General features: G+C 44.4%; 1 protein-coding gene across 1 annotated transcript; it reads right to left on the bottom strand.

Moving 5' to 3' along the window:
* Positions 1 to 6,445: 6,445 nt before the first annotated feature.
* On the bottom strand, positions 6,446 to 13,187 carry LOC106581160 (suppressor of cytokine signaling 5). Its single transcript, XM_014163031.2, has 2 exons — positions 12,911 to 13,187; positions 6,446 to 8,559 (listed from the first exon to the last, which is right to left on the bottom strand). Exon 2 carries the CDS (start codon positions 8,389 to 8,391, stop codon positions 6,736 to 6,738), a length of 1,656 nt encoding a protein of 551 aa, XP_014018506.1. The 5' UTR covers positions 8,392 to 8,559; positions 12,911 to 13,187; the 3' UTR covers positions 6,446 to 6,735.
* Between the last annotated feature and the right edge of the window lie 271 nt (positions 13,188 to 13,458).

Raw genomic sequence — 13,458 nt, 5'->3', positions numbered from 1 at the left:
AACGCAAGTAAAACTAAATGCATGCTATTCAATCGATCACTGCCCGCACCTGCTCGCCCGTCCAGCATCACTACTCTGGACGGCTCTGACTTAGAATACGTGCACAACTACAAATACCTGGGTGTCTGGTTAGACTGTAAACTCTCCTTTAAGACTCACATTAAGCATCTCCAATCCAAAATTAAATCTAGAATCGGCTTCCTAATATCGCAACAAAGCATCCTTCACTCATGTTGCCAAACATACCCTCGTAAAACTGACCATCCTACCGAACCTCGACTTCGGTGATGTCATCTATAAAATAGCCTCCAACACTCTACTCAACAAACTGGATGCAGTCTATCACAGTGCCATCCGTTTTGTCACCAAAGCCCCATATACTACCCACCATTGCGACCTATACGCTCTCGTTGTTTTTTTTTTCTTCACCTTTATTTAACCAGGTAGACTAGTTGAGAACAAGTTCTCATTTACAACTGCGACCTGGCCAAGATAAAGCAAAGCAGCGTGACACAGCCAACAACACAGAGTTACACATGGAGTAAACAATAAACAAGCCAATAACACAAAAAACAAGTCAATGACACAGTAGAAAAAAGAAAGTCTATAAACAGTGTGTGCAAAAGGCATGAATAGGTAGGCAATAAATAGGCCATAGGAGCGTATAATTACAATTTAGCAGATTAACACTGCTATAAATGAGCATATGATGATGTGCAAGTAGAAATACTGGTGTGCAAAAGAGCAGAAGAGTAAATAAAATAAAAATAGTATGGGGATGAGGTAGGTAGATTGGGTGTGCAATTTACAGATGGACTATGTACAGCTGCAGCGATCGGTTAGCAGCTCAGGTAGCTGATGTTTAAAGTTGGCAAGGGAAATAAAAGTCTCCAACTTCAGCGATTTTTGCAATTCGTTCCAGTCACTGGCAGCAGAGAACTGGAAGGAAAGGCGGCCAAATGAGGTGTTGGCTTTGGGGATGATCAGTGAGCTATACCTGCTGGAACGTGTGCTACGGGTGCGTGTTGTTATCGTGACCAGTGAACTGAGATAAGGCGGATCTTTACCTAGCATTGACTTATAGATGACCTAGAGCCAGTGGGTCTGGCGACGAATATGAAGCGAGGGCCAGCCGACTAGAGCATACAGGTCGCAGTGGTGGGTGGTATAAGGTGATTTGGTAACAAAAGATGGCACTGTGATAGACTGCATCCAGTTTGCTGAGTAGAGTAATGGAAGCTATTTTGTAGATGACATCGCCGAAGTCGAGGATCGGTAGGATAGTCAGTTTTACTAGGGTAAGTTTGGCGGCGAGTGAGTGAAGGAGGCTTTGTTGTGAAATAGAAAGCCGATTCTAGATTTGATTTTGGATTGGAGATGTTTAATATGAGTCTGGAAGGAGAGTTTACAGTCTAGCCAGACAACTAGGTATTTATAGTTGTCCACATATTCTAGGTCGGAACCATCCAGGGTGGTGATGCTAGTCGGGCAGGCAGGTGCGGGCAGCGAATGGTTGAAAAGCATGCATTTGGTTTTATTAGCATTTAAGAGCAGTTGGAGGCCACGGAAGGAGTGTTGTATGGCATTGAAGCTCGTCTGGAGGTTTGTTAGCACAGTGTCCAAGGAAGGGCCAGAAGTATACAGAATGGTGTCGTCTGCGTAGAGGTGGATCAGGGAATCGCCCGCAGCAAGAGCGACATCATTGATATATACAGAGAAAAGAGTTGGCCCAATAATTGAACCCTGTGGTAACCCCATAGAGACTGCCAGAGGTCCGGACAACATGCCCTCCGATTTGACACACTGAACTCTGTCTGCAAAGTAGTTGGTGAACCAGGCGAGGCAGTCATTAGAAAAGCCAAGGCTATCGAGTCTGCCGATTGGCCCTCGCTTCATACTCGTCGCCAAACCCACTGGCTACAGGTTATCTACAAGTCTCTGCTAGGTAAAGCCCCGCCTTATCTCAGCTCACTGGTCACCATAGTAGCACCCACTCGTAGCACGCGCTCCAGCAGGTATATCTCACTGGTCACCCCCAAAGCCAATTGCTCCTTTGGTCGTCTTTCCTTCCAGTTCTCTGCTGCCAATGACTGGAACGAACTGCAAAAATCTCTGAAGCTGGAGACTCATATGTCCCTCACTAGCTTTAAGCACCAGCTGTCAGAGCAGCTCACAGATCACTGCACCTGTACATAGCCCATCTGTAAACAGCCCATCTATCTACCTACCTCATCCCCATACTGTATTTATTTATTTATTTTGCTCCTTTGCACCCCAGTATCTCTACTTGCACATTCATCTTCTGCACATCTACCATTCCGGTGTTTAATTGATATATTGTAATTACTTTGCCACCATGGCCTATTTATTGCCTTAACTTACCTCATTTGCACTCACTGTATATAGACTTTTTGTTTTCTTTTGTTCTACTGTATTATTGACTGTATGTTTTCTTTATGCCATGTGTAACCCTGTGTTGTTGTATGTGTCGAATTGCTATGCTTTATCTTGGCCAGGCCGCAAATGAGAACTTGTTCTCAACTAGCCTACCTGGTTAAATAAAGGTGAAATAAATAAAAAAATTACATTATTTTTTTATTCCATTCCAGCCATTACTATGAGCCCATTCTCCCCAATTCAGGTGCCACCGGCCTCCTGTGGCATTAATTTAGTAAGAGTGAAAGAACTTGTCAGCTGCAGAGTTTCCTCTGCCAGCACAACTCCTGCTTGCCCTCTGAAATGTATTCCTACTCCCTGGGTGGACAAGAGGAATCTCTCGTCAAGCCTTATCCATCCGGCATGAATCTGGAATCAGTTGGATACACCCTCCTCTGAATTCATGTCCTAGATACAGAGTGGATGATTCTCATGATTATTTTCCTGCTCAGGACCCAATACATACAGACACAGACAACATTACCACCCCTGAGAGACTCATTCCCCAACGATGAGCCATTTCACAGTTTTTTATGATTCTAAACCACATATTATTTGGGAACATATTGTCTTCAGGTGTTGTGAACACTCCAAGCATGTTCTCCACCCCCCTGATTTCTTAATCTACAGATTAGGCTGAGAGGGAAAATATTCTCCCTCAAAGGAAGACGGGAAAGACCCAAACAGACTAAGTATGTGTGGCCAATCAACTTTGTGCCTTGCTGTGCCTCGTGTCCCTCTGGGCACGTTGATCCAGGCGTAGTGAAGTCCTCCTTCTCCCCCGACGCCTGTAATACCTGCATGATGAGAGCCAGGGCGCTGGCAGCAGCAGCAGTCACACTCCCCCCACAGCACCCCACCCCCAATCACCCTCCCATCTACTGCACACACACAGTCTGCTGAAGCTCTTTAGAGCCACCTACTGCATTCCTGGCTGTACAGCAGCGTTACTACTGCTCCTCTGCTCTGTGGGTTGTACTGAGTGTGATGTTTAGAACAACATGAGAGATTGCAATCGTAGGAGTTGATTGAGGTATCTAATAAACACTTTGGCAGATGGGATGATTCTAATTAGACTGAAGCTGAACATAGTATGGTGACTAATTTTAGACCTGGTCATAAACCAAAAAGTGTTACTTTCCTCACTCATTTGAAACCATTGATGTGTCCACTTCAGTGTATTTTGGGTACAAAGGCAATTGTTACCGTGTCTGAGAGGATTGCTGATTCTGGGAAACTCAATGAAAGTATTCCCAGTTTCCCACAACAACATCTAAACCTAATCAACCAGAACAGCACTCTTTGTTCAGCACTCTAAATCCAATTAAGGTTGTTTGGACAGATATCTGAATAGAAAATGTACTATGCAAAAACATAGTTGGTACTCAGCCAAACAAGATAGTTATCCCAATGGAAAGCAATGCTCTTCTTCACAGCAGCACAGTGAGCAATCATCCCTCCCTAATAGCGTGATGTGATACTGTAGTTCCCACTGTGGAAACTGATTATATCAATCACACATCATAAAAACAGTTGGTGGAAAATGTAACAAGTCAGAGGAAGGGCAAAGGTAGTAAGACATACAGGACTTGGAGATCAACTCCAGGGCAAGTTCTAAGATTATGCCTTAGTGGGCAGTCACAAATGTTTTGGCTGTTTCAAAGCTTGCTTACTGCAATTGTATATGTTTAACATTAACTCAGGCATAATCCATTGGGTGGGCAACATGACATTTTGGGTGGGCAATGCCCAACCCTGCAGCCTCCTATAGCCAACGTCGATCAACTCTAAAGAGGAGAGCTACAGAGAGAGTACTCAAGAAAAAAAACTCTAAAGTTGAATGTTGAATGAGTTTACTGTATGCATATGAAGCTGGAGGAATCTCTAGCCAGGCAAAGGCATACACGTTGTAGACACCATTATGTCAAGATGAGCACTTCCATTGTTACTTTCCAACACTACACTTTAATAGTTATATGTGCCCAAGAATGGTTTTGTAGGTTAAATGTGTCCTCCAACATAGAAAACATTTTAACATTAGTCTTATGGAAATATACAAGGCCATCCCACTGAGCAAAAACTGGTTGAATCAACATTGTTTCCACGTCATGTCAACAAAAAAATTCTATGTGATGATGTTGCATCAATGTGGAAAACTGACTGGATTTGAAAAAAGCCATAAACATAAGGGAATTTTGTCTTTTTTTAACCCAACTTTTAACCTAAACCCAATTACATTATATTTTTTGTGGTTTTCACGGTTGTTGACAACAACCAAATATAAATCAAAACTAGTCATTGAAATGAAGTCTGTGCCCAGTGGGATGTCTCCCTAACACTGCATTTTGAGTGCTGACATTGAACTTTTCATAAAGTAGGGTGACATCCTCCTCAGTGATAAAAGGTTAAATACAAACAGTAGCATAATAAAATAAATGCTCTAGATTAAATCAAAGCATCCATCTGAAGACATACCACAGTGATGATACTTAAGATGGCTGCTGACAGAAGTGCATTCTCCATGCTCACTCATTAATATCAGGACGGCTGTCCACTGTAATTATTGCACACTGCACACATCAATTAGCACAGAGGCCTCTCTTTGTGTGTTTCCATTAATACCAAATTGTGTTCACACAAAGTGGTCAATCACTTCACTGCATAGGTAAATTATGCAATTAATCCATGAATGGGTCCCCAAAAAAAACGTCAAATGAAAGTCCTTGCATTAAATGTTTTTTGTCCTCTATGTCTTGTTTGGGAACATTTACGAGGGCATTCATTGCTTTAACTTGCCTAGTTAAATAAAGGTTAAATAAATACAAAAATGTATTTATTTAATTTACTAAAGGGATAGTTTCTATTTATATATGCAAATACAATTTCCTGTCTGTCATGTTAGAGGTCTGCTTTATTGAATTCTTCCAGATCTGCTTTTAGTCGCAGCAGAAGGGATGTGTAAATGTACAAATAACTAACTGTATCGTTTCATCAGCCTTTCAGGCCTAAACATCATCAACAGAGAGATGGCATAAATTCAACAACAGCATGGCAAGGTTTTCAGGTCAGGTCATGAGGACAAGGTACTAAAAAGGGAGTTTTATTTTTTTAAAGCTCATTGATAATACACTGCTCTCTTTGATATAGCCAGTACTGAAACATGATATTGAGATCACTTCGCAATACAAAATGGAGGCCTTCCTAAAATCACCATCATGCTGGAATGTGTATATTGGACCAGGCTAAAGCAATAGCCTCGAAGCACAAGGCACAATGACTCAATAATCAAAACGTAAGGGTAGCCTAAATGTGCTTCCATCATCATTACTCTGATTCCAACACAGGCTCAGTGGTAGGCTGAGAAGATCAATAGACCAAAGCTAGACAGAGATAGAGCTCTTCTCAGCAGGTGCCGCTTCATGTTCTGTTCTCAGCACCATAAAAAAACAGCTCTATTATCGTCACTCACTGTCTGTTTGCTCTAACACTGACAAACGGCTTCAATTCGCATGCAATTGGATTCATTTTGTGTTAGGCATTCAGCAATGGCTTCAGTGTTCTCTAATTTGATAGGAAGTAACACAACGGTAACATCTCACATGGATAGAAGCTTGAGACATTTACCTGCCTTACACCCCATAGTTTTAGTTACCTCTGAAAACTATAGGCAATACAGGAAAGTATTGGATTATTCAAGTAATTAGGACGAGTCAAAAATTCCCTTTCAAGTACCTTTCTTTCGCCTTCAAAGGAATGACACAAAATATATAAAAAATGAATTTGTAAATGGTTTATACCACCGGCTAGGTCCTCAGCAGCTTGCCAGCAGGTTGCCATCCACATTATCTACTAGAAGTCACATCTGTTCATCTCCAGTAGCCTACATTTGGCAATGGTAATTCATTGACCCATTATTAAACCTGTACGTGTTCCATAAGACATCCACCAAACCAGCCTTGACTCTGTTCACTTCAACCCAAAGAATTGATACATCTCTACACACATGGTGTATCATTACGATGAATCCGAAGTTTATTGTGAGCAGAGAAAAATGTGTGAATGTGCATCAGAATTGAATTAACATAGTATCCACAGAGTTTAAGACATTGGTCTTATACCGTAAATAATAAATAGATAAAACAGGTAGCTAGGTATACAGTGAATGCAGTAGGTAGGTATATGTTAATAAAGACAAATGGAAGGAAATGGAGTGAGTCAACTGGTTGTCCACTGAGCGAGGCCCGCCTCCATAGTGTTTAGTTAGTAACCTAGTTGTGGTTCACTTCCACCAGGTCTTTGTTATTCCCACCAGGTGTCCATCCTCCGTACCCTCACCCTCTGCTTGTAATGGTACTCCTTCAGGTGTTTCTTCAGGGTGTGGGGGATGGGCAGCACGTTGATGCCGTCGTAGGTTGTGCAGCTGCTGATCACCGCCCTGCACACGTGCTGCAGGCTGAAGGGCAGGGTGCGGTGGATGGGGTTGGACAGCAGAGGCTCGAAGAACATGCAGGAGTTGGGGTCCTTGTAGTGCTCCAGCAGCCCTGTGACGGTGGGTGCATGGAAAACACTGGGGTCGTGCACGTCGAAGCTGAAGTTGTGGTTCCACTGCTCGATGCGGGCGTGCAGCGAGCGGCCGTAGCGGCGGAAGCTGACGGAGAAGAGGTAGTCTTCCTGGGCTGAGTCGCGGAGGAGGAAGGTGCCCTCTGGCTTGCCCTCCAGCAGAGTCTCGGCCTCATAGCGGTCCATCACACCCCAGTAGCAGGGTAGGTTAGTGATCTGCAGCAGGTCAGGCACCAGACAGTGGATGTAGTCGATCTGGGTGTGGATGCGATAGCCGTCCTGAGTAGGGGGACCCTCAGCCTGGGACACAACAATTTCGGTTGGCTGGAGACTGGCTGTGACCTCAGGGTCAACCATGGGGTCAGGCACAGAAGTAGCCTCACAGACAGGGACCAAGGCAGATGCTGAGGCAGAAGAGGAGGCGGCCACGGCCACCACCTCATCCAGAGTGTCCAGACAGCTCTGCAGCAGGAGCTGGTGCTGCTGCTGCCTCTGGAGAAGCAGCTGCTGTTGCTGGTGAATGGTAGCCCTGTCGTCCCCTGCCAGCTCATTCATACCATGGGCCAGTTTGGGCCCCAGCTTGTACAGAGGGTTGATCTGGGCCGTCACCTCAAACGTGTGGATCTCTGCGTTGGGTGGCGGCTCCACGCCTTGCTCGATGCTGATGCGCCTGCGCTCTCGCAACCGGTCATCCACATCCTCCACCACGGCGGCCATGTTTGAGGCAGAGGCACTAGTGCTGACCACCAAGGTGTCCACTACGGGAGGTGTGGAGATGGGGGCTGTGTGCTGCTTGATGAGGTACCACTTCTGAGCCAGCTCGGTGCCTGCAGCGAAGGGACAGTCGTCCAGCATGAGTTCAGTAAGGTGGATCTTGCGGCGCGAGGAGGACCCAGCCCCGGCAGCAGCAGCTTGTGGCATAAAGACCTGCTGAGTGGAACTGGACGACGATGGAGTGTTGGTCTTTATGGGGAAACACTGCCCCATTGCATCCTGGATCTTTTGGCGGAGTGTGCGACTGCCACCTGCCCCCCTGCCCTCAGCCTCACTGGTTGATGGCTCAGCTGTCCCCTGTGCCAGCCTGGCTGTCCCCCTGTCCTGGCTGAGTGAAGTGACCCCCTCCAGGCCCTGCCATCTCCTGCCCTCCTTCAGGGGAGAGGAGGAGCAGCGGTCCCTGGGCTCCAGACCAGTCAGTAGGTCCCCATACTCAAACCCATCGCTGACAGGCCGCTCCCCAGCTTGCTCATGGGACGTCTGGCCTTTCTTTTTTCCTCTTCGTCCCTTTTGCCCCCCGCCGGCATCTCTTCTCTCCTCAGACCGGCTGTGTCTCACCTTGGGACGGGCGCCCCGCTCCCTGTCTTTCCCACGATCACCCGACTCCTTCGGTTCAGACATGACAGGTTAATTATGGGCTGGAATAATGGTAGTTGCAGTCGGGGTCAGCTGCAGGGAAAAGGTGATTTGTGGCTGTAGTCAGTTCTCAGCAGCAAGCCCTCCCATTCAGAATCTTCCCAAAGGCTGTCAATAGCATGTCCCATGAATCACTGACACAGTCACTTGGGGCTACAAGATAAAAAATAAAAAACAGAGTTTCTCTTAGCTGCAGCAATTAGGGGCAAACGATCATATATATACATTAAATATAACTAAGGCCTATAAGCAAGATTGTTTTAAAGCATGCCAGAAAACAATACATTATATAGAGGATAATAAACCATAAGACAACGTTATACAACACAATTTTTTGATCACACTAGACTTGTCAACTGATTTCTACAAGAATGAGGGGATGTCATTTTTCTTTAAACTAGGATAAAATTCAGAAAATGTCTTTAAATTAACAAAACATGATGTCAACTTTTTTCAAACATTGAAAAAGTATTTTTGCTGCACCCTGACAGCAAAGACTATCGATTGGTACAGTCAATAAACTATATTCATTGTCAATAACCCATCTAGTAGATCAGGGGTTCTCAAAGTGGGGTCCGGGACCAGATCTGAAATGAATATTACTCACAGATTAAATACATTTGGCCAAGGATCAGTGGAATAAGTTGAGAGGGTGTGATATTTTTTGCTTTGTAATTTCATTCCACTATTACTGTAGATTTAGTATAAGGTCATTTCCTGGAACTACAATGCAAAATGTTTACATTTAGCTCCTTTAATCTACAATTTATGTTCTTAACGTTGGGCAACATGGGCCTGGAAGGCTCACAGGGATATTGGTATCCACAGTACTCCACCATTTATACATTTTTCAACACTTCTTGTATTCCCCTTAAAATGTTTTTGAAAAATGTTTTTGAACATAAACGCACTAGAATACCTCACACTCAAATGCCGACTGTCCCAAGAGAATTCTCTTCGGTTATAGCCACAGCCGTGTATATTCCCCCTCAAGCCAATACCGTGACGGCATTCAAGGAACTACACTGGACTTTGTGCTAACAAGAAACCACAAATCCTGAGGCCACATTTATTGTAGCTGGGGATTTTAACAAATCAAATTGAAGGAAAACGCTACCGAAGTCCTATCAACACATTGTCCGTAGAAATCGCGCTTCAAAAACTCTAGACCATTGTTACTCTACCTTCCGGGATGGCTACAAGGCCCTCCCTCGCCCTCCCGTCGGCAAATCAGATCAGGACTCCATTCTGCTCCTCCCTTCCTAAAGGCAGAAACTCCAACAGGAAGTACCCGTGCTAAGGTCTATCAATGCTCGTCTGACCAATCGAAATCCACGCTTCAATATTGTTTTGATCACGCGGCTGGGATATGTTCCGGTTGCCTCTGAGAATTACATTGACACTGAGTTCATCAGGAAGTGTATATGGGATGTTGTTCCCACTGTGACTATTAAAACCTACCCAAACCAAAAACCTTGGATAGATGGCAGCATTCGTGCAAATGCGAACTGCCGCATTTAACCACGGCAAGGTGACTGGGAATAAGGTTGAATACAAACAGTGTGGTTATTCCCTCTGTAAGGCAATCAAACTGGCAAAACGTCAGTACAGAGACAAAGTCGAGTCGCATTTCAACGGCTTAGACATGAGACATATGTGGTAGGGTCTACAGACAATCACGGATTACAAAGGGAAAACCAGCCACGCTGCGGACACCGACGTCATGCAACCGCGGACTGGGATATGTTCCGGGTTGCCTCTGAGAATAACATTGACGTATACACGGACACTGAGTTCATCAGGAAGTGTATAGGGAACGTTGGTCTCACTGTGACTATTAAAACCTACCCAAACCAAAAACTGTGGATAGATGGCAGCATTCGCGCAAATGCGAACCGCTGCATTAACCACGGCAAGGTGCTGGGAATATGGTTGAATACAAACAGTGTGGTTATTCCCTCTGTAAGGCAATCACGCCCGCATTGAGGATAACACAGTGCCACCGACGCGACCCACTCCCAAGGACTGTGGGCTCTCGTTCTCCGTGGCCGACGTGAGTAAAACATTTAAGCGTTAACCCTTGCAAGGCTCCCGGCCCAGACGGCATCCCTAGCCACGTCCTCAGAGCATGCGAAGAACAGCTGGGTGGAGCGTTTACGGACATATTCAATCTCTCCCTATCGCAGTCTGCTGTCCCCACTTGCTTTAAGATGTCCACCATTGTTCCTGTACCCAAGAAAGCAAAGGTAACTGAACTAAATGACTATCACATTGTAGCACTCACATCTGTCATCATGAAGTGCTTTGAGAGACTAGCTAAGGATCATTTGACCTCCACTTTACCTGACACCCTAGACTCACTGCAATTTGCACCCCAATAGAGCCACAGATGATGCAATCACCATCGTACTGCACACTGCCCTATCCCATCTGGACAAGAGGAATACCTATGTAAAAATGCTGTTCTTTGACTATAGCTCAGCCTTCAACACCAATGTACCCTGCAAGCTCAATCATTAAGCTTGGGCCCTGGGTCTGACCCCCGCCCTGTGCAACTGGGTTCTGGACTTCCTGACGGGCTGCCCCCAGGTGGTGAAGGTAGGAAACAACATCTCCACTATGCTGATCCTGATCAACTTTGCAGACGACAAAAGTAGTAGCCCGATTATCAACAATGACGAGACAGCCAACAGCGAGGAGGTAAGGTCCCTGACGGAGTGGTGCCAGGAAAATAATCTCTCCCTCAACAAAACGAAAGAGCTGATCGTGGACAGCAGAGGGAGCACACCCCTATCCAGATCGACGAGACCGCAGTGGAGAAGGTGAAATGCTTCAAGTTCCTCTGTGTACACATCACTGACAATCTGAAATGGTCCACCCACACAGTGTGGTGAAGAAGGCACAATAGTGCTTCTTCAACCTTAGGAGGCTGAAGAAATTCAGCTTGGCTCCTAAGACCCTCACAAACTTTTATAGATGCACAATTGAGAGCATCCTGTCGGGCTGTATCACTGCCTGGTACGGCAACTGCATCACCTGCAACCGCAGGACTCTCCAGAGGGTGGTGCGGTCTGCCCAACGCATCCCCGGGGGCACACTGCCTGCCCTCTAGGACACCTACAGCACCCGATATCACAGGAAGGCCACAAAGATCATCAAGGACATCAACCACCGAGCCACGGCCTGTTCACCCCGCTATCATCCAGGGGTCGAGGTCCATATAGGTGCATCAAAGCTGAGACCGAGAGACTGAAAAACAGCTTCTATCTCAAGGCCATCAGACTGTTAAATAGCCATCACTAGCCAGCTGCCACCCGATTACTCAACACTTCACCTTAGAGGCTGCTGCTCTATGTACATAGAATCACTTATCACTTTAATAATGTTTAGATACTGTTTTACTAATTTCATATGTATATACTGTATTTTAGTCAGTCACTCTGACATTGCTCATCCTAATATTTATATATTTCTTAATTCCATTATTTTACTTTTAGATTTATGTGTATTGTTAGATACACCACTGTTGGAGCTAGGAACAGAAGCATTTCGCTACACCTGCAATAACATCTGCTAAATATGTGTATGTGACCAATAAAATGTACATTGTAATTCAAGCTTTAAAACTGCAACTTTTGCCATGAGACTGCCTCCTGGCAAAATGTGTAGAATTTCTGGATTTGAGGTTTAAAGCTGCAACAACAAAAAGTCGCTCCGCTCTATGACAAAATATGTAGGATTGCAGAAAATGTGCTTTAAGCATGGAAAACGTGTTAATGTTTAAAAATAAAACTGCTAAAAAAAGTTCCTTCCCAGGGGCCGAGACTTGGTTCGTCCGAACATACAATGCCAAAGTCAAAGTAAAACCCATAGTATGCTATTTTTTCTCACTCCAGTTGTGTTCTGATTATGTGGCGGTTCCTGATGAATTTGCTATCACAAATGGGGTTCCCGGCTCCAAAATGCTTGAGAACCCAAGTAGATAACTAACTGACTTACTCCCTTCCTCCCTTCCTTCCATCCATCCATCCATCCATCCATCCATCCATCCTTCCTTCCTTCCTTCCTTCCTTCCTAACGGAGATGACGCAAACGTTCTTTTATAGCTGGATGCGATTGAAGCGGTACCTCTAGCTAGCCAGTTAACATTAGCTAGCTAAATGGCTATGTAGCATTAGCCTAGCATCTCCTGAAACATCTAAGGAATCACTCTTTTCTTTAGCAAGATGCGTTAGCTTACTTAAACCTTACACAAAAACAATATCATATATTTGTTTCATAACAAAAACCCTTTGACAATGTGCTAAAAACGAACTAAACTGGTTAATGATAACGGAAGCACGTTTGCTAGTTGAGCTAACACAGAAGGCAACATCAAAGGGGAAAAAAAGGTTGTCACTCAAAAGTATTACACAGGAATGTTCGTGAAGTCTCTCCTTATTTGACCGTACTCTTATACTGTAATGGAAATGTGATATAATGTTGATCAGATCAATTTACTTACCATAAAAACTTCGTTGTTGCTCTCTCCAAAAGCTAGCGAATAAAACCAGGAAAAGGAAACGTTCACAACCCGGAAGTAAAAAAAATCAACAACAAAAAAAAATCAAAGTAACTCGATGTAATCTAGAACATACGACATTTCAAAGCAAACTTATTAAAAATGTATAGGTGGATTATCCAGACGAAATGTATGAATGTACAGACAGTTCATATATTGTAGTTTGTAAATATTGACTTACTGAGTCTCCTGATGTTGTTGACTAACTGACAAGGCATGTAGTGGTGTACTGGAATGGAATGTACTGATGGCACCATTACATGCAAAACATACACACTTGTAATCCATACTCATAGGTATGATACATCAGAATGACCTATGATAAGACTGTATGTAACTGTTGCAAAGTTTCTTATATAATACAGTTGAAGTCAGAAGTTTACATACACCTTAGCCAAATACATTTAAACTCAGTTTTCACAATTCCTGACATTTAATCCTAGTAAAAATTCCCTGTTTTGGGTCAGCTAGGATCACCACTTTATTTTAAG

This window comes from Salmo salar, chromosome ssa20, assembly GCF_905237065.1.
Source record: "Salmo salar chromosome ssa20, Ssal_v3.1, whole genome shotgun sequence".
Taxonomy (NCBI): domain Eukaryota; kingdom Metazoa; phylum Chordata; class Actinopteri; order Salmoniformes; family Salmonidae; genus Salmo; species Salmo salar.
The sequence above is the reverse complement of the archived record's forward strand: the minus strand, read 5'-3'. Positions and strand labels throughout refer to the sequence as shown.

Bases quoted from the DNA above. Each gene is read 5' to 3' on its own strand.
- LOC106581160 (XM_014163031.2), bottom strand. From the start codon at position 8,391: ATGTCTGAACCGAAGGAGTCGGGTGATCGTGGGAAAGACAGGGAGCGG.